General features: G+C 38.2%; 1 protein-coding gene across 2 annotated transcripts in view; it reads left to right on the top strand.

The window, feature by feature from the left end:
* Positions 1-983: 983 nt before the first annotated feature.
* The window catches only part of plpp3 (phospholipid phosphatase 3), an 87,968-nt gene continuing 69,465 nt past the window's right edge, over positions 984-19,486 (top strand). The window contains exon 1 of one of the 2 annotated variants that reach the window (XM_061978211.2): positions 984-1,441. In XM_061978211.2, coding sequence (XP_061834195.1) covers positions 1,306-1,441 — 136 coding nt within the window. In that variant the 5' untranslated portion in view covers positions 984-1,305. The remainder of the gene's footprint in view (positions 1,442-19,486) is intronic. The other variant, XM_061978210.2, reaches the window with a different exon arrangement.

The following is a 19,486-nucleotide window of genomic DNA, read 5'->3' as shown; positions in this document are numbered from 1 at the left end:
GAGATAGGCTCCAACACCCCCCACGACCCCAAAAGGGACAAGCGGTAGAAAATGGATAGATGGATGTATATATATATATATATATATATATATATATACATACATATATACACATATTATATATATATATATATATATATATATATATATATATATATATATATATATATATATATAAATATATATATATATACATATTTATATTATATATATATATATAAATATATATATATATAAATATAAATATGTATATATATATATATATATCTATATATATATATATATTTATATATATATATATATATATAATATATATATATATATATATATATATATATATACTACTAATGTATATACTGTAATATTGTACATGGTAATTGGGATTTGTTATATATTGTATATATTATATACAAATATATAATATACTATATCAGTATATATTGTATACTGTATATATAATGTGTAAATATTACATATTTTATATTGCTCCTACGGTACATTTTTAGTCTACTTTATACCTGCATTATCCTTTCCATCCTTACACTTTCCATCTTTTGTAACTGAGCTACTGAGTGGAACAATTTCCCTTGTGAATCAATAAAGTTTGTCTCAGTCTAAGTCTAAGAATAATTGTATTTTTTTTTTAATCTTATTTTTTATTTTTGTATTATTTTTGTATATTTTTATTTTTTATTTTTATTTTCAGGAGGGGTGGGGCAAAAAAAGTGTCTGTGTTCTCAGTACTTGTATTGTGATTTCCTTATCAAATGAATAAATAAATATTATTGGAAAAATAATAATAATAATAAAGCGCGGGAAGAGAACACTGTTTAGGAGCGCCTGTCATACCGCCTTCTGTCCACCGTGGGCGCTATTGAGTCGCTCAGTTTCACGGCGCCCCTCGTCCTGGGCGGGGAGGTGGGGTTAAGTTTTCCACGCAAGACCCGGAGTAGTGGGGAACTTGAAGAGAAAGAGAGAGAGTTGGAGTTAGAAAGAGAGAGAGGAGGAGGAGTAGAAGATATAACAAGCGCGTCCGTCGATGTGCGCAGTATTCGCACTTGCAAAGCGTCCATCCAAGTTATTTTCTTTTTTTTTTGTTTTAAACTTCACACTTTTTTTCTTGGGTTTTTTTTTTTTTTTTTTTTTTTTTGAAGCTCTGAAAATTTACCTCCAAACATTTAATTCCTAAAAAAAAAAAAAAAAAAAAGGACTGAGACCCTGCTTGTATATACGCAGCTGCAACCTGGTGGTGTCGGCGCGAGCGTGCGTGGAGATTTGTGCGAGCCCGGACCGTGGAGTTGTCCAATGCAAAAGTACACGTATGAGAAAGCCATGGCTCAAGAGACACGGAACGGCGGAGCGTCCACGCTGAACAACAACAACGTCGACAACAGCAAGAGGAAGCTCCTCGTGGCCCTGGACATCTTCTGTCTCCTCCTCGGTAAGTCCGTGGAAAGTTCTTCTTGTCGGACATCACTTTAAACAATAGAAAAGTGTGTGTGTGTGTGTGTGTGTGTGTGTGTGTGTGGGTGGGAAAGGACGCATCTGACAGCGTGCGTGTCCGTGGGGCATAACTGTTTTTAACTCCACACCCGTGACACCCCTCAAACTTTGCTGGTTTGAGCCCTGAAAAAAAGACTCAAAGGTGCCATTCCTAGACAGAACTCCTTAGTTGCTGATAAAGATGTCCTAAAGAATCATCAACTTTACCCCCAAAAATGTGTGTGTGTGCAAGCATCAGTATAAAAAAACATGCTTTAATCCAGTTCTGATCCTGATTGCTGTTAAAACATGGATGGAGTTTAAACCAGTTTTCCCACAGCACAAACATGGAATAGAAATTTTCTGTTCCAGAGTCAAACTGTCACAGAAAAACAAGTTAACCACCACTTATATATATATATATATATATATATATATATATATATATATACATATACACATATGTATATATATACATACACATAAACACACATATATATATATGTATACATACATATATATATATATACATACATACACATTTTTATATATATATATATATATATATATATATATATATATATATATTTATATATATATATATATACACACACACAAACATATATATATATATACAAACCCCGTTTCCATATGAGTTGGGAAATTGTGTTAGATGTAAATATAAACGGAATACAATGATTTGCAAATCCTTTTCAACCCATATTCAATTGAATACACTACAAAGACAACATATTTGATGTTCAAACTCAAACTTAATTTTTTTTTTTTGCAAATAATAATTAACTTAGAATTGCATTGCTGCAACACGTGCCAAAGTAGTTGGGAAAGGGCATGTTCACCACTGTGTTACATGGCCTTTCCTTTTAACAACACTCAGTAAACGTTTGGGAACTGAGGAGACACATTTTTTAAGCTTCTCAGGTGGAATTCTTTCCCATTCTTGCTTGATGTACAGCTTAAGTTGTTCAACAGTCCAGGGTCTACGTCGTGGTATTTTAGGCTTCATAATGCACCACACATTTTCAATGGGTCTGGACTACAGGCAGGCCAGTCTAGTACCCGCACTCTTTTACTATGAAGCCACGTTGATGTAACACGTGGCTTGGCATTGTCTTGCTGAAATAAGCAGGGGCGTCCATGGTAACGTTGCTTGGATGGCAACATATGTTGCTCCAAAACCTGTATGTACCTTTCAGCATTAATGGCGCCTTCACAGATGTGTAAGTTACCCATGCCTTGGGCACTAATACACCCCCATACCATCACAGATGCCGGCTTTTCAACTTTGCGCCTATAACAATCCGGATGGTTCTTTTCCTCTTTGGTCCGGAGGACACGACGTCCACAGTTTCCAAAAACAAATTTCAAATGTGGACTCGTCAGACCACAGAACACTGTTCCACTTTGCATCAGTCCATCTTAGATGAGCTCGGGCCCAGCGAAGCCGACGGCGTTTCTGGGTGTTGTTGATAAACGGTTTTCGCCTTGCATAGGATAGTTTTAAGTTGCACTTACAGATGTAGCGACCAACTGTAGTTACTGACAGTGGTTTTCTGAAGTGTTCCTGAGCCCATGTGGTGATATCCTTTACACACTGATGTCGCTTGTTGATGCAGTACAGCCTGAGGGATCGAAGGTCACGGGGCTTAGCTGCTTACATGCAGTGATTTCTCCAGATTCTCTGAACCCTTTGATGATATTACGGACCATAGATGGTGAAATCCCTAAATTCCTTGCAATAGCTGGTTGAGAAAGGTTTTTCTTAAACTGTTCAACAATTTGCTCACGCATTTGTTGACAAAGTGGTGACCCTCGCCCCATCCTTGTTTGTGAATGACTGAGCATTTCATGGAATCTACTTTTATACCCAATCATGGCACCCACCTGTTCCCAATTAGCCTGCACACCTGTGGGATGTTCCAAATAAATGTTTGATGAGCATTCCTCAACTTTATCAGTATTTATTGCCACCTTTCCCAACTTCTTAGTCACGTGTTGCTGGCATCAAATTCTAAAGTTAATGATTATTTGCAAAAAAAAAAAAGTTTATCAGTTTGAACATCAAATATGTTGTCTTTGTAGCATATTCAACTGAATATGGGTTGAAAATGATTTGCAAATCATTGTATTCCATTTATATTTACATCTAACACAATTTCCCAACTCATATGGAAACGGGGTTTGTACATACATACATACATACATATATATATATATGTATATATACTTAGATATGTATATATATACTAGGGCTGTCAAAATTAACGAGTTAACTCATGCGATTAATCACAAAAATATTGCAATAATCGTGAATACACCTAAATCAATCATGTCATTCACCTGTGTTAGCAAGTTTTGTGCAAATAAATGACAAGCATTCAAGTTGATAAAACTCTTTCCTGGATGACAATCAAATTGTAATTATGTACAAATAATTGCGGTCTTTTTTTAAGATGATTTTAATCATGCAATTTGACAGCCCTAGTATATATATATACTAGGGATATATATGTATATATATACATATATATATATATATATATCTAAGTATAACTTAACTCGTTAATTTTGACAGCCCTAATATATGTTGTGTATGTATACACAGACAAACTCACAGTTTTAGTGCATTTTTATACCAAGACAGAGACGTGTGTTTGACTTCTGTCGCAATATATCAAGTTTCAGTTTTTTTTTTAATTTGTTTGGGTTTTTTCTTTGCCATTCATGGAAAAAACACAAAAGAGCCCAAGAAAAAGGCTCTTGTGGAGTTGATATTGATTATGTTTTTAATTAAGTATAAAGCAAAACTGTCATCATCCTTAAAACTTGTAGTTATATGATTATATGGGTTTTTAGTTGTTTTTTTAAACGTTTTGTTTGGCCACGTTGTACTGAGCAGCCAGGACAGGATCACGTGTTGCAAAAATAACAATATTATTTCACAGTAAAATACTGTGGTCAAAATATACTGTCGAATGTACTACATCACAACAAACGACTGTTAAAACTAAGGTACCTTTATATTTCACAGCATTTATTCGTTATTTCACAGTAACATTTACAATATTTTATTGTGAAATAACATTGCATTACTTTCAAAGTAACGTACAGTATTTTATTTTGAAATAACATTGCATTACTTCCACAGTGACAATTGCAGTGTTTCACTGTGAAATACCATCGCATTACTTTCAAAGTAACATATGGTATTTTATTTTGAAATAACATTGCATTACTTCCACAGTACTGGCAGTGTTTTACTGTGAAATACCATTGCAATACTTTCAAAGTAACATACAGTATTTTATTTTGAAATAACGTTGCATTACTTCCACAGTAACAATTGCAGTATTTTACTGTGAAAAAACATTGCATTACTTTCAAAGTAACATACAGTATTTTATTTTTGAAATAACATTGCATTACTTCCACAGTAACAATTGCAGTATTTTACTGTGAAAAAACATTGCATTACTTTCAAAGTAACATACAGTATTTTATTTTGAAATAACATTGCATTACTTCCACAGCAACAATTGCAGTGTTTTACTGTGAAATAACATTGCATTACTTTCAAAGTAACATACAGTATTTTATTTTGAAATAACATTGCATTACGGGACAAGCGGTAGAAATGGATGGATGGATGGAAACTTCCACAGTAATGGCAGTGTTTTCCTGTGAGATAACATTGCAATACTTTCAAAGTAAAATGCAGTATTTTATTTTGAAATAACATTGCATTACTTCCACAGTAACAAATGCAGTATTTTACTGTGAAATAACATTCCATCACTTTCAAAGTAACATACAGTATTTTATTTTGAAATAACATTGCATTACTTCCACAGTAACAATTGCGGTATTTCACTGTGAAATACCATTGCATTACTTTCAAAGTAACATACGGTATTTTATTTTGAAATAACATTGCATTACTTCCACAGTAATGGCAGTGTTTTATTGTGAAATAACATTGCATTACTTTAAAAGTAACATACAGTATTTTATTTTGAAATAACATTGCATTACTTCCACAGTAACATTTACAATATTTTACATTGGAATAACATTGCATTACTTTCAAAGTAACATACAGTATTTTATTTTGAAACAACATTGCATTACTTCCACAGTAACAATTGCGGTATTTCACTGTGAAATACCATTGCATTACTTTCAAAGTAACATACAGTATTTTATTTTGAAATAATACTTTCACAGTAATGGCAGTGTTTTACTGTGAAATAACATTGCATTACTTTCAAAGTAACATACAGTATTTTATTTTGAAATAACATTGCATTACTTCCACAGTAACATTTACAGTATTCTACTGTGGAATAACATTGCATTACTTTCAAAATAACATACAGTATTTTATTTTGAAATAACATTGCATTACTTCTACAGTAACAATTGCGGTATTTCCCTGTGAAATACCATTGCATTACTTTCAAAGTAACATACGGTATTTTATTTTGAAATAACATTGCATTACTTCAACAGTAAGATTTGCAGTATTTTACTGTGAATTAATATTGCATTACTTTTATAGTAACATACAGTACTTTATTTTGAAATACCATTGCATTACTTCAGTAGACCCATAATAAATTCATAAAAGAACCAAACTTCATGAATGTTTTTTGTGACCAACAAGTATGTGCTCCAATCACTCTATCACAAAAAAGTAACATACAGTATTTTATTTTGAAATACCATTGCATTACTTTAAAAGTAACATAAAGTATTTTATTTTGAAATAACATTGCATTACTTCCACAGTAATGGCAGTGTTTTACTGTGAAATAACATTGCATTACTTTAAAAGTAACAACGTATTTTATTTTGAAATAACATTGCATTACTTCCACAGTAATGGCAGTGTTTTACTGTGAAATAACATTGCATTACTTTCTAAGTAACATACAGTATTTTATTTTGAAATAACATTGCATTACTTCCACAGTAATATTTGCAGTATTTTACTATGAATTAATATTGCATTACTTTTATAATAACGTACAGTATTTTATTTTGAAATACCACTGCATTACTTCAGTAGACCCATAATAAATTCATAAAAGAACCAAAATTCATGAAATTTTTTGTGACCAACAAGTATGTGCTCCAATCACTCTATCACAAAAAAAGTAACATACAGTATTTTATTTTGAAATACCATTGCATTACTTTCACAGTAACATTTGCAGTATTTTATTGTGAAAGCATGTAATAGTTAGCCAATACATTACTGTGAGTTTACGAGGAAAACTTTTACATTGAGAAACATTTTAAATGTTTTAATTTAAATATATTTTGTTTTTAACGTGGATGTCTTTATTGATTAGCCTTCAATGGAAAATAACAAATACACTCGTTAAATAAAACCGCCGCCTTGTTTTTAATGGATACTTAGGCCTACTACGCTACTGTTGGTCATTATAGAGAGCCAAGCGTTTTCTGAGGTGCCGCCATTATGGTTGACTGTGGATTCCTAAATATTTGGAATGAGCAGCCAGGACAATTACGTGTCGATCTACGGTCGTCATCGCACTTCTGAGGCATCGCCAAAAAGCCAACTTGTTGATTGAAGGCTGATATTCTTCCCAGAAATGACGACGACACGCAGCATTTGAGTTTCCTCCGTGTCTGGCGACATCGGGATTTGATTTGTTCAGTTTGTGTCCGATTCCACTCTTCACGCTCTACCTCTCAAAGAAGGACGAAAGGAGTAGCGCTCCACTTTCATGATTCCTCCCAGTACCTTGCCAGTCCTCTCCCCGCGCCTCAGATGCTGTCAAAAGCCCTCCCTCTCCGAGGGGAATGCACGCAATAATTGCTTAAGCATGTGTCGCAGGCGTGAGGGAACGCCTCCCTGGTCGAATAGCGGACAGAATGGCAGGACCTGCGGGGCGAGCAGGTGGGAGTGAGGCCGCCAAAAGGCGCTGTGGACCAAGCATCAAGGCCATAGTCCAGGGGTGTCAAACGTTTACATACACTTAAGTTAAAGTACCAATGATTGTCACACACACACTAGGTGTGGGGAAATTTGTCCTCTGCATTTGACCCATCCCCTTGTTCACCCCCTGGGAAGTGAGGGGAGCAGTGAGCAGCAGCGGGGGTCGCGCCCGGGAATCATTTTTGGTGATTTAACCCCCAATTCCAACCCTTGATACTGAGTGCCAAGCAGGGAGGTAATGGCTCCCATTTTTATAGTCTTTGGTATGACTCGGCCGGGCTTTGAACTCACGATCTCCCGATCTCAGGGTGGACACTCTAACCACTAGGCCACTGAGTAGGTTAAAGAAAGGTAAAGAACATAATGTCTTGGCTGTCTTGAGTTTCCAATAATTTCTACAAGTCTTATTTGTCACGACGAGGTTTTCACTTAAAGCGGGGTCGTTCTCCCAGGAAGGTAAACGGACGACTCCGGACAGGACTTGCAGGTAGGAACATGATTTAATTTTAAGAAACAATCAACGAGATGCAAAACAGAAAACAACCCGAAGGCAAAAGTGCCGATCGCACGCGGAAGCTAAGGCAAAAACTTAGGACATGAAACTAGACATGAACCTCACGAAACTGTGGCATGAAACAAACACAAAACTGTGGCATGAAACAACTAGCATTAACTATGGCATAGAACAAACACGAAACTGTGGCATGAAACCAATAGCATTAACTATGGCATAGAACAAACACAAAACTGTGGCATGAAACCAATATCATTAACTATGGCATAGAACAAACACGAAACTGTGGCATGAAACCAATAGCATTAACTATGGCATAGAACAAACACGAAACTGTGGCATGAAACCAATAGCATAAACTATGGCATAGAACAAACACGAAACTGTGGCATGAAACCAATAGCATTAACGATGGCATAGAACAAACACAAAACTGTGGCATGAAACCAATAGCATTAACTATGGCATAGAACAAACACAAAACTGTGGCATGAAACCAATAGCATTAACTATGGCATAGAACAAACACAAAACTGTGGCATGAAACCAATAATGACGCCAGGACGACTGACTGGCAATGGCAGGCTTAAATAGTCCTCTGATTAGAAGCAGGTGCGCGTCCCGAACACCAGAGGCAGGTGAAAATCATAAGTAGCCATGGTAACTAAAACAAACTCAGGTGTCAAACAGGAACTAAAAGAGTCCAAAACTAACAGAACATAACAAAAACATGATTTTTTTTTGTGATTTGGAGCACATACTTGTTGGTCACAAAAAACATTCATGAAGTTTGGTTCTTTTATGAATTTATTATGGGTCTACTGAAAATGTGAGCAAATGTGCTGGGTCAAAAGTATACATACAGCAATGTTAATATTTGCTTACATGTCCCTTGGCAAGTTTACCTGCAATAAGGCGATTTTGGTAGCCATCCACAAGCTTCTGCTTGAATTTTTGACCACTCCTCTTGACAAAATTGGTGCAGTTCAGCAAAATGTGTTGTTTTTCTGACATGGACTTGTTTCTTCAGCATTGTCCCAAAGTCAGGACTTTAGGAAGGCCATTCTGAAACCTTCATTCTAGCCTGATTTAGTCATTCCTTTACCACTTTTGACATGTGTTTGGGGTCATTGTCCTGTTGGAACACCCAACTGCGCCCAAGACCCAACCTCCGGGCTGATGATTTTAGGTTGTCCTGAAGAATTTGGAGGTAATCCTCATTTTTCATTGTCCCATTTACTCCCTGTAAAGCACCAGTTCCATGGGCAGGAAAACAGGCCTAGAGCATAATACTACCACCACTATGCTTGACGGTAGGAATGGTGTTCCTGGGATTAAAAGCCTCATCTTTTTTCCTCCAAACATGTTGCTGGGTATTGTGGCCAAACAGCTCCATTTTTGTTTCAAATATTAACATTGCTGTATGTATACTTTGTATATTTTGTCAAGAGGAGTGGTCAAAAATTCAAGCAGAAGCTTGTGGATGGCTACCAAAAGTGCCTTATTGCAGGTAAACTTGCCAAGGGACATGTAAGCAAATATTAACATTGCTGTATGTATACTTTTGACCCAGCACATTTGCTCACATTTTCATAATAAATTCATAAAAGAACCAAACTTCATGAATGTTTTTTGTGACCAACAAGTATGTGCTCCAATCACTCTATCACAAAAAAATAAGAGTTGTAGAAAGTATTGTAAACTCAAGCCAGCCATGACATTATGTTCTTTACAAGTGATCGCGACTTTATGTAGTTTGACCATTTTCCTCGACTGACATATGTAGCATCATCTACAAAGATACGAATAATTGCTATTGCGACACCCAGTGGACACATTTAGAACAGCAGTTTCTTTTATTCAAAAATTTCAGCTTAATTTTTATACTTAGCAAACTCATTCTGTGGGCCGGATAAAACCTGTTTGCGGGCCTGATCCGACCCTCGGGCCGTACGTTTGACACCCCCTGCCGTAGTCGTAGCACCAACATGTGGCACGGATTCCGACTTCCTGGAGATGTTGCAAATGTGTTTTTACCGCTTTGTAGGAGAAGCTTGCAAACAATTCCAGCATGCCTTTCATCTGCTCTCGTAAAAAAACAAAAACAAAGGCCAGATGAGCGGATCACATTTCTGGCAAGAAGCGACTTCCGCAAGGCCGAAGAACGCACACTTTTGTCACGCGAGACACAAGTCTGGTTGGTCCAATTACCATAAATTCTGAACCATAAGCTACTTTGAACCCTGCAGTCTATAAGACAGAGCGGCTAATTTGTGGATTTTTCTATATATTTTTTATTCTATTTTTTAAACTAGTCAAAACACTGAGAGGGTGTTTTATTGTCGGTGCTATGGCGCCATCTTTTGGATGAATTCACTCACTGCAGGTGCTGCAGTGTCCTTCTGTTTAGTGCTTTCAACAGAAAGTAGAGTGCCGTTGAGTCTTTTAGTCGTCTGTAGCGTTTCTACTCGTATGCATTCTGTCAGGTTCAAACACTGATGACATCTAATAATCAGACAAGAAGCAAGGAACCATGCAGAGACAGAGTTCAATTTAGCTCATGAGGAGAACGCATGGAGCTGCACACTTAGTCACAGTCTCGCCCTACGCTCTAAGGTTCAGCTCCCGCGTCCCTCTATTTATTCAGGAGTTCCACAGTCAACATCACTGAGGCCGCCTCTAAAAGGAGTGGTCACATATATCATGCAAAGCAGGTCCAGGACGCACAATACGTGACGGAATGTGCTGGGGGCCTTGTGATTTCGCCTTGTCTCCGCCTCGTCTGCGTGTCTTCATGCATCCCTCCCAATATAACTAAAACTATTCACACTTACTAAACCGTCCCATGTGTGATGTCTTGTGTTTGCATGCATATTTCTACGTGCTATCGTAATGTGATCAAGCTAGCGTCGTTAGCCTGTAACAAACACAACAGAAGTCGTCGTCGTGGACCCACTCGCTGCGCAAGCTAGCTCTCCAATCAGCTAAACAGACTCAATAACTCCACGGTGACAATTTGGTGAGTTTACTGAGGAGTTTGTCAAACTGAAACACAAAAAGAATGCCGCTGTAAGTTAATAATACTAACACACTCGCAAATGTGTTAGGATATTAGCTAATGCTAATGACGCTAGCTTGAGTACATTACGAGAGCACGTACAAATATGCACGCAAACACTCCTACAGACATCACACATGGGACGATTTAGTAAGTATGAATTGTTTTAGTTATATTGTAAAACTTACAAACGTTGCTTGGAGTGATGAATGAAGAATGCATACGAGTAAAAACGCGATGGACGACTATAAGACTGAACGGCAGTTGTAAGTTAATATTACTAACACACTTGTAAACGTGTTAGCATACTAGCTAATGCTAATAACGCTAGCTTGATTACATTACGAGAGCACGTACAAATATGCATGAAAACGCTCCTACAGACATCACACATGATACGGGTTAGTAAGTATGAATTGTTTTAGTTATATTGTAAAACTTACAAACTTTGCTTGGAGTGATGAATGAAGAATCCATATGAGTAGAAAAGCTATGGACGACTATAAGACTGAACGGCCGTTGTAAGTATTTCTGGTCGTCACTCCCAAGCTCTTCACGACACTTCAAGCTGAGTAAAAGAACCACCAGAGACAGAATAGGTATTTTGTAATATATTTGCAAAGCTTTGCAAATATAATGAGACCAGTCCAGCATAGAACATTCAATCACGCAGCCAAGATGGTCTGATCTAAAAAATGGAAACCTTCTATTCTATAAAGTCTCTCTCCCTCCCACCCTCGCTGTCTTGTCTTTCCAGCCCAAACACATGCCCATTGTCCTCTGCACCTGGACATAAGAAGAGATAAAAGAAGGAGTATCTCTCCTCCTTACATTCCATAGTCAAGGTTAGCACACAGTATTTGCAGACAGCCAAAAGACCACAATTGGAAGAAAAACACTAGCTGTTTTGTAATATGATTATGAAAATAAAGAAGTAACACTTAAATACGGATATATGTAAATATCTGCCTCCGACAGTTAATAATACTAACACACTCATAAACGTGTTAGCATACTAGCTAATGCTAATGACGCTAGCTTGAGTACATTATGAGAGCACATACAAATATGCATGCAAACACTCCTACAGACATCACACATGGGACGATTTAGTAAGTATGAATTGTTTTAGTTATATTGTAAAACTTACAAACTTTGCTTGGAGTGATCAATGAAGAATAGCAGAAACGCTATGGACGACTATAAGACTGAACGGCCATTGTAAGTTAATAATACTGACACACTCGTAAACGTGTTAGCATATTAGCTAATGCTAACGACGCTAGCTTGAGTACATTACCAGAGCACGTACAAATATGCATGCAAACACTCCTACAGACATCACACATGGGACGATTTAGTAAGTATGAATTGGTTTAGTTATATTGTAAAACTTACAAACTTTGCTTGGAGTGATGAATGAAGAATGCATACAAGTAGAAACGCTATGGACGACTGTAAGACTGAACGGCCGTTGTAAGTTAATAATACTAACACACTCATAAACGTGTTAGCATACTAGTTAATGCTAATGACGCTAGCTTGAGTACATTACGAGAGCACGTACAAATATGCACGCAAACACTCCTACAGACATCACACATGGGACGATTTAGTAAGTATGAATTGTTTTAGTTATATTGTAAAACTTACAAACGTTGCTTGGAGTGATGAATGAAGAATCCATACGAGTAGAAACGCTATGGACGGCTATAAGACTGAACGGCCGTTGTAAGTTAATAATACTAACACACTCGCAAACGTGTTAGCATACTAGCTAATGCTAATGACGCTAGCTTGATTACATTACCAGAGCACGTACAAATATGCATGAAAACACTCCTACAGACATCACACAGGACGATTTAGTAAGTATGAATTGGTTTAGTTATATTGTAAAACTTAAAACTTTGCTTGGAGTGATCAATGAAGAATAGCAGAAATGCTATGGACGACTATAAGACTGAACGGCCGTTGTAAGTTAATAATACTAGCACACTCGTAAACGTGTTAGCATATTAGCTCATGCTAACGACGCTAGCTTGAGTACATTACGAGTGCACGTACAAATATGCATGCAAACACTCCGACAGACATCACACATGGGACGATTTAGTAAGTATGAATTGGTTTAGTTATATTGTAAAACTTACAAACTTTGCTTGGAGTGATGAATGAAGAATCCATACGAGTAGAAACGCTATGGACGGCTATAAGACTGAACGGCCGTTGTAAGTTAATAATACTAACACACTCGCAAACGTGTTAGCATACTAGCTAATGCTAATGACGCTAGCTTGATTACATTACCAGAGCACGTACAAATATGCATGAAAACACTCCTACAGACATCACACATGGGACGGTTTAGTAAGTATGAATTGGTTTAGTTATATTGTAAAACTTACACACATTGCTTTGGAGTGATGAATGAAGAATGCATACGAGTAGCAACGCTATGGACGGCTATAAGACTGAACGGCCGTTGTAAGTTAATAATACTAACGCACTCGCAAATGTGTTAGCATATTAGCTAATGCTAACGACTCTGGCATCATTACATTACCTATAATGTAATTATTAACCAGTTTTGAAATTACAATGCTATTTTTTAAAGTGCGTGTGTAGGGCTCAGATTATCCTGGATGTGTGTTAACCACACATTTAAGTCCGTGCAACCAGCAACACAACCCCAGGCAACAATTGTGCGCTAAAAAGTGGGCCTCTTTAGCGTGCATTGCTTATGGTAATCAAAGCTGCTAATGATGCATAAACACAGCAGGATGGACTCACACATGCGTGATACAGAAATTTGGCTGCGATATCGTCGGCCTTTTCCTGTTCCCGAGCAGCCTGTTTGGGTCTGTAATTACCCACGACCGGACCTCGAGTTGCGACATCCGAATCAAAAACGGCGAGGCGATTGTTTTGCGCTCCGCATCCAGACTTGAGCTTTTCCAAAATTAGCCGCGGTTGTTTTCTTGCTTTTTGTGCGAGCGAGTACACAAGAAGTGGACCGCAGTCTTGTAAAAAGAAAAATGGAAGCTATTTGGAATTTAAATGGCATAAACACAAACACTTGCCAAGGAGGTCAGGAGTCTGTTTGCGTGCACTTTTAGACAAATTCCCCGCGAGTTATGCCATGACTGAGTTCTGAGTTATAACCGTGGAACTCCAACAGGAAGAGGCGTTAATTGGAGACAGGTTTTTTTTTTTGAAGAAGTATTTGGAGTGCATGAGAAAGTAGCATATGGTCATTTATGAACAAATATATTTCACAACACAACCAGTGTGTGGTAAGGAGAAAACTGCTGAGTCAGCATTAATACCAAAGGCATGCAGAGGTAAATAAAGCTGGACTCAATAATAATAATCTAAAAAAAACGACATCAGGAGGTTGCCTACAGCCACCTGTTGGCTTTAGTAGACTGTACACGAGTCATACCAAAGACTATAAAAATGGGACCTGTTACCTCCCTGCTTGGCACTCAGCATCAAGGGTTGGAATTGGGGGTTAAATCACCAAAAATGATTCCCGGGCGCGGCACTGATGCTGCTCACTGCTCCCCTCGCCTCCCAGGGGGTGATCAAGGGGATGGGTCAAATGCAGAGGACACATTTCACCACACCTGGTGTGTGTGTGACAATCAGTGGTACTTTAACTTTAACTTAACATACTACCGGACTGTAAGCCGCTAATGTTTTCCTACGCTTTGAACCCTGCGGCCTGTAAGACAGAGCGCCTATATAATAAATACATAAATAATAAATAAACTATAACAAAAAGTAAAAATAATTTTATTAAAAACACGGACAGACTGTTTTATTGTCTGTGTTATGGCACCATCTTTTGGACGAATTTGCTCACTGCAGGTGCTGCAGTGTCCCTCCATTTATTGATGGTGCTTTTTCTTCTAGCCATCCATAGCGTTTCTACTCTATGTTCGTTTGTAAGTTTTACAATATAACTAAAACTGTTTATACTTACTAAGTAAGTAAGATGTAATGACGCTAGCGTCGTTAGCGTTAGCTAACATGCTAACACGTTTACGAGTGTCTGCGTTAGTATTATTAAAGGCGTGTCCTTGTTTGTGCTACGGCGCCATCTTTTGGACTGGTTGGCTCACCGCAGGTTCTGAGAGGCGAACGTCTACAGTAATTTCTTCTGTTTAGCACTTTGAACCGGAAGTACAGGGGCCGTTCTGTCTTCTAGTCGTCCAAACAATGATTGTTAGTTTTACAACACAACTAAAACAATTCATACTTACTAAACCGTCCCATGTGTGATGTCTGTAGGAGGGTTTTCATGCATATTTATGCGTGCTAACGTAATGTACTCAAGATAGCGTATATGCTAACATGTTTACAAGTGCCTGTGTTAGTATTATTAACTTACAACGGCATTTTTTTTGTACTGTTTCAGTTTTACAAATGCCTCAGTAAATTCACCAAAACGTCACCGTGGACTTATTGAGTCTGTTTAGCTGATTGGAGAGCTAGCTTCTGCAGCTGGTGTGTCCATCACGATGACTTCTGTTTTGTTTGATCAGCCGTTTTACTGCCCTGTTTGTTTGGAAAAAAATATTTCTGAGTAAATCATTAATTTTGCTACGTGTATATAGTCCGATGCGGCTAGTATGACTTCTGTTTTGTTTGATCCGTACGGATTCTTCATGCATCACCCCAAGCAACGTTTATAAGTTTTACAATATAACTAAAACAATTTATACTTACTAAACCTTCTCACCCGTGATGTCTCGTGTTTGCATGCATATTTGTACGTGCTATCGTAAGCTAATATGCTAACTGTTTACAAGTGTCTGTGTTAGTATTATTAAGTTACAACAGCATTGTTTTTGTTTTGTTTCAGTTTCACAATTTTCTCAGTAAATTCACCAAAACGTCACCGCGGAGTTATTGAGTCTGTTTAGCTGATCGGAGAGCTAGCTTGCGCAGCGAGTGGGTCCATGACAATGGCTTCTGTTTTGTTTGATCATCCGTTTTACTGCCACCTACTCAGTGGCCTAGTGATTAGAGTGTCCGCCCTGAAATCGGTAGGTCGTGGGTTCATACCAAAGACTATAAAAATGGGACCCATTACCTCCCTGCTTGGCACTCAGCATCCAGGGTTGGAATTTGGGGGTTAAATCACCAAAAATTATTCCTGGGCGTGGCCACCGCTGCTGCTCACTGATCCCCTCACCTCCCAGGGGGTGTTCAAGGGAATGGGTCAAATGCAGAGGACAAATTTCACCACACCTAGTGTGTGTGTGACAATCATTGGTACTTTAACTTTAACTTAAGCGTTACAGACACTGATTGGAAAAAAATATATTTAGCTACATATATATCTGCGATACGGCTAATATATGGGGAAAAAATTTCCATCTAAAATTTCGTGGGTGCGGCTTATATACGGGTGCGCTCTCTAGTCCGCAAAATACGGTATATTGGATAAAGATAAGAGCATTTACGGTACAAATTGGTATTTTTTTGCGGCGTCTACACATGTTTATTATGTTCAAACATGATCAGTAGTAAGCGGTGTTTGGGTGAGTGCTATACAAGCAAATTAGTAGCTGCAGTTTGAGCTTTTAGCCCCGAGGAATCAGCTTCACCAGCGTCCCGTGGGCACGAACCCAATACGCTTCTCCCCTCCACCATTAGCTGCCGTGGCACCGCAGTCAGCCAGTCAGTCATGTGGTCGCTCATTAAAGCTAAGGGACAGCTTTCATGCTGAGCCGCGCCGCAAATATTTCCCCCTGGAATTCTCCGCAAATTCTTCATGTGGCTGCAGGGCTGCGGCCAAACGGGACTCTTGATGTGACATCTGGTGTCATTTTGCGTGGGTGAAGCAGAGGGTACGGGAGGGTGGGAAGCTCGGAGGTAGCGTTTGTATGAGGCGTTGTAAGTAAAGCAGGTACTATGTCTAGCAGCTGGTCAGCTGGGGTTCTAAACATACACTATATTGCCAAAAGTATTTGGCCACCTGCCTTGACTCACATATGAACTTGAAGTGCCATCCCATTCCTAACCCATAGGGTTCAATATGATGTGGGTCCACCTTTTGCAGCTATTACAGCTTCAATTCTTCTGAGAAGGCTGTCCACAAGGTTGCAGAGTGTGTTTATAGGAATTTTCCACCATTCTTCCAAAAGCGCATTTGCGAGGTCACACACTGATGTTGGTCGAGAAGGCCTGGCTCTTAGTCTCCGTACTAATTCATCCCAAAGGTGTTCAGGTCAGGACTCTGTGCAGGCCAGTCAAGTTCATCCACACCAGACTCTGTCATCCATGTCTTTATGGACCTTGCTTTGTGCACTGGTGCAGAGTCATGTGAGAAGAGGAAGGGGCCCGCTCCAAACTGTTCCCACAAGGTTGGGAGCATGGAATTGTCCAAAATGTTTTGGTATCCTGGAGCATTCAAAGTTCCTTTCACTGGAACTAAGGGGCCAAGCCCAACTCCTGAAAAACAACCCCACACCATAATTCCTCCTCCACCAAATTTCACACTCGGCACAATGCAGTCCGAAATGTAGCGTTCTCCTGGTAACCTCCAAACCCAGACTCGTACATCAAAAATTTCACGACTGGATTTGTTGCACAGGTGGCATCCACTGAGCTTCTAGCAACAGTAGAAACAGTAGCAAATTTGCCGATCAAAACTACGACTAAGACGCAAGCAATCAGATGGCTGGCGTGTAATAAGTACAAGTATAATATTCACAGTATAAACACTCAATTAAATACAGGACTGGCACAATCAACTTAATGGCAAAGACTACTTCCTGACGACGGCAACCCACCTTGGACAAACTGAAACGAAATAATACTTTCAAAGGAGACTCAGAGGTGTAAGAAAATAAGATATAACAACTGAATAGTAGCCTTTATGCTATGTGGTAATCAAGCCTTTTCCAACATTCAACACCTCAAAATAAGTTGTCAAAAATCGGGTTCTCATCGGTATCGGTATCGCCAATAGTCAAAGTTGCAAGTGTTTTAATGTGGAAGAGAATATTTTACGCTTGTAGATAGCCAGAATTTTTTCAAGAAAATATATATTATATATGGCATTCCAACATAAAAGAATGCATTAAAACAAAAAATGTGCTAGCTTGATGCTAATTTACATTGGATTTGCTACTTACATGCTACTATTTAGCATTAGCGAAATCTACACCTCCACATTTGCCGATCAAAACTACAACGAAGACGCAAGCAATAAGATGGCCGGCGTGTAATAAGTAGAAGTATAATACTTACAGTACAAACACTCAATTACCGGTAAATACAGGTCTGGCACAATCAACTTAATGGCAAAGACTACTTCCTGATGACGGCAACCCACCTTGGACACAGTGATATTAAATAATACAAACAAAGGAGATTCAGAGGTGTAAGAAAATAAGATATAACAACTGAATAGGAGCCTTTATGCTACGCGATCGCAACAACCTAATCAAGCCTTTTCCAACATTTAACACTTCAAAATAAGTTGTCAAAAATCGCCAATAGTCAAAGCTGCAAGTGTTTTAATGTGGAAGAAAATATTTTACGCTTGTCGATAGCCAGAATTTTCAACAAAAAAAAAATATTATATGTGGCATTCCAACATAAAAGAATGCATTAAAACAAAAATGTGCTAACTTTCCCATTTACATGCTACTATTTAGCATTAGCGATTTTACACGGCAATTTCAACACCTTCAAATTTGCCAATCAAAACTACAACTAAGACGCATGCAATCAGATGATTGGCGTGTAGTAAGTAGAAGTATAATACTTACAGTATAAACACTCAATTAAATACAGGACTGGCACAATCAACTTAATGGCAAAGACTACTTCCAATAGCCAATAGTCAAAGCTGCAATTGTGTTTTAATGTGGAAGAAATTATTTTACGCTTGTAGAATTTTTAAGAAATGCTGTCATCCGGTACAATGTTGACTTTTTTGTTTACTATAAGTTCAAGCTGTACTGTAAGTGTCCCCCGTGGACCACCTGGAACCTGTTTGAGTTTCCCTCCGGTCCCTCCGCCTCTTTTATTCCCGACGGGGTGAAAGGTCGGGTCGGGAATACAGTAGACCCAATCGGGCACGCAAACACACGTTGTGACATTTGTGACACGCAAAATGGTCGTGTCTCGCTGTTGCGTGCCTGTGGTGAGTGTATGCCAGCGTGCATTTTTGGCTTGCATGTTTCATTACGTGTGCTCGATGCCACGGTGGTTTTTGCGGCATCGTTGCGACACAAAGTCGACTGAAACACCCCCTGAGGAGTGTGCGTGTGTCTGCACAGAGCTGCTCTTAGAGGTGTTTTGACAGTTTTCTTATAAAATTGTGACTTTTGTCGAGTAAAATTACGACCTTTTCATAAAATTGCCAAAATGTTAAGCTTTTCTTGTAAAATTGCGACTGTTATTGAGTAAAATTCCAACTTTT

The sequence above is a fragment of the Nerophis lumbriciformis genome, linkage group LG18 (genome assembly GCF_033978685.3).
Source record: "Nerophis lumbriciformis linkage group LG18, RoL_Nlum_v2.1, whole genome shotgun sequence".
NCBI lineage: Eukaryota > Metazoa > Chordata > Actinopteri > Syngnathiformes > Syngnathidae > Nerophis > Nerophis lumbriciformis.
This window is presented reverse-complemented; position numbering and strand designations above follow the sequence as displayed.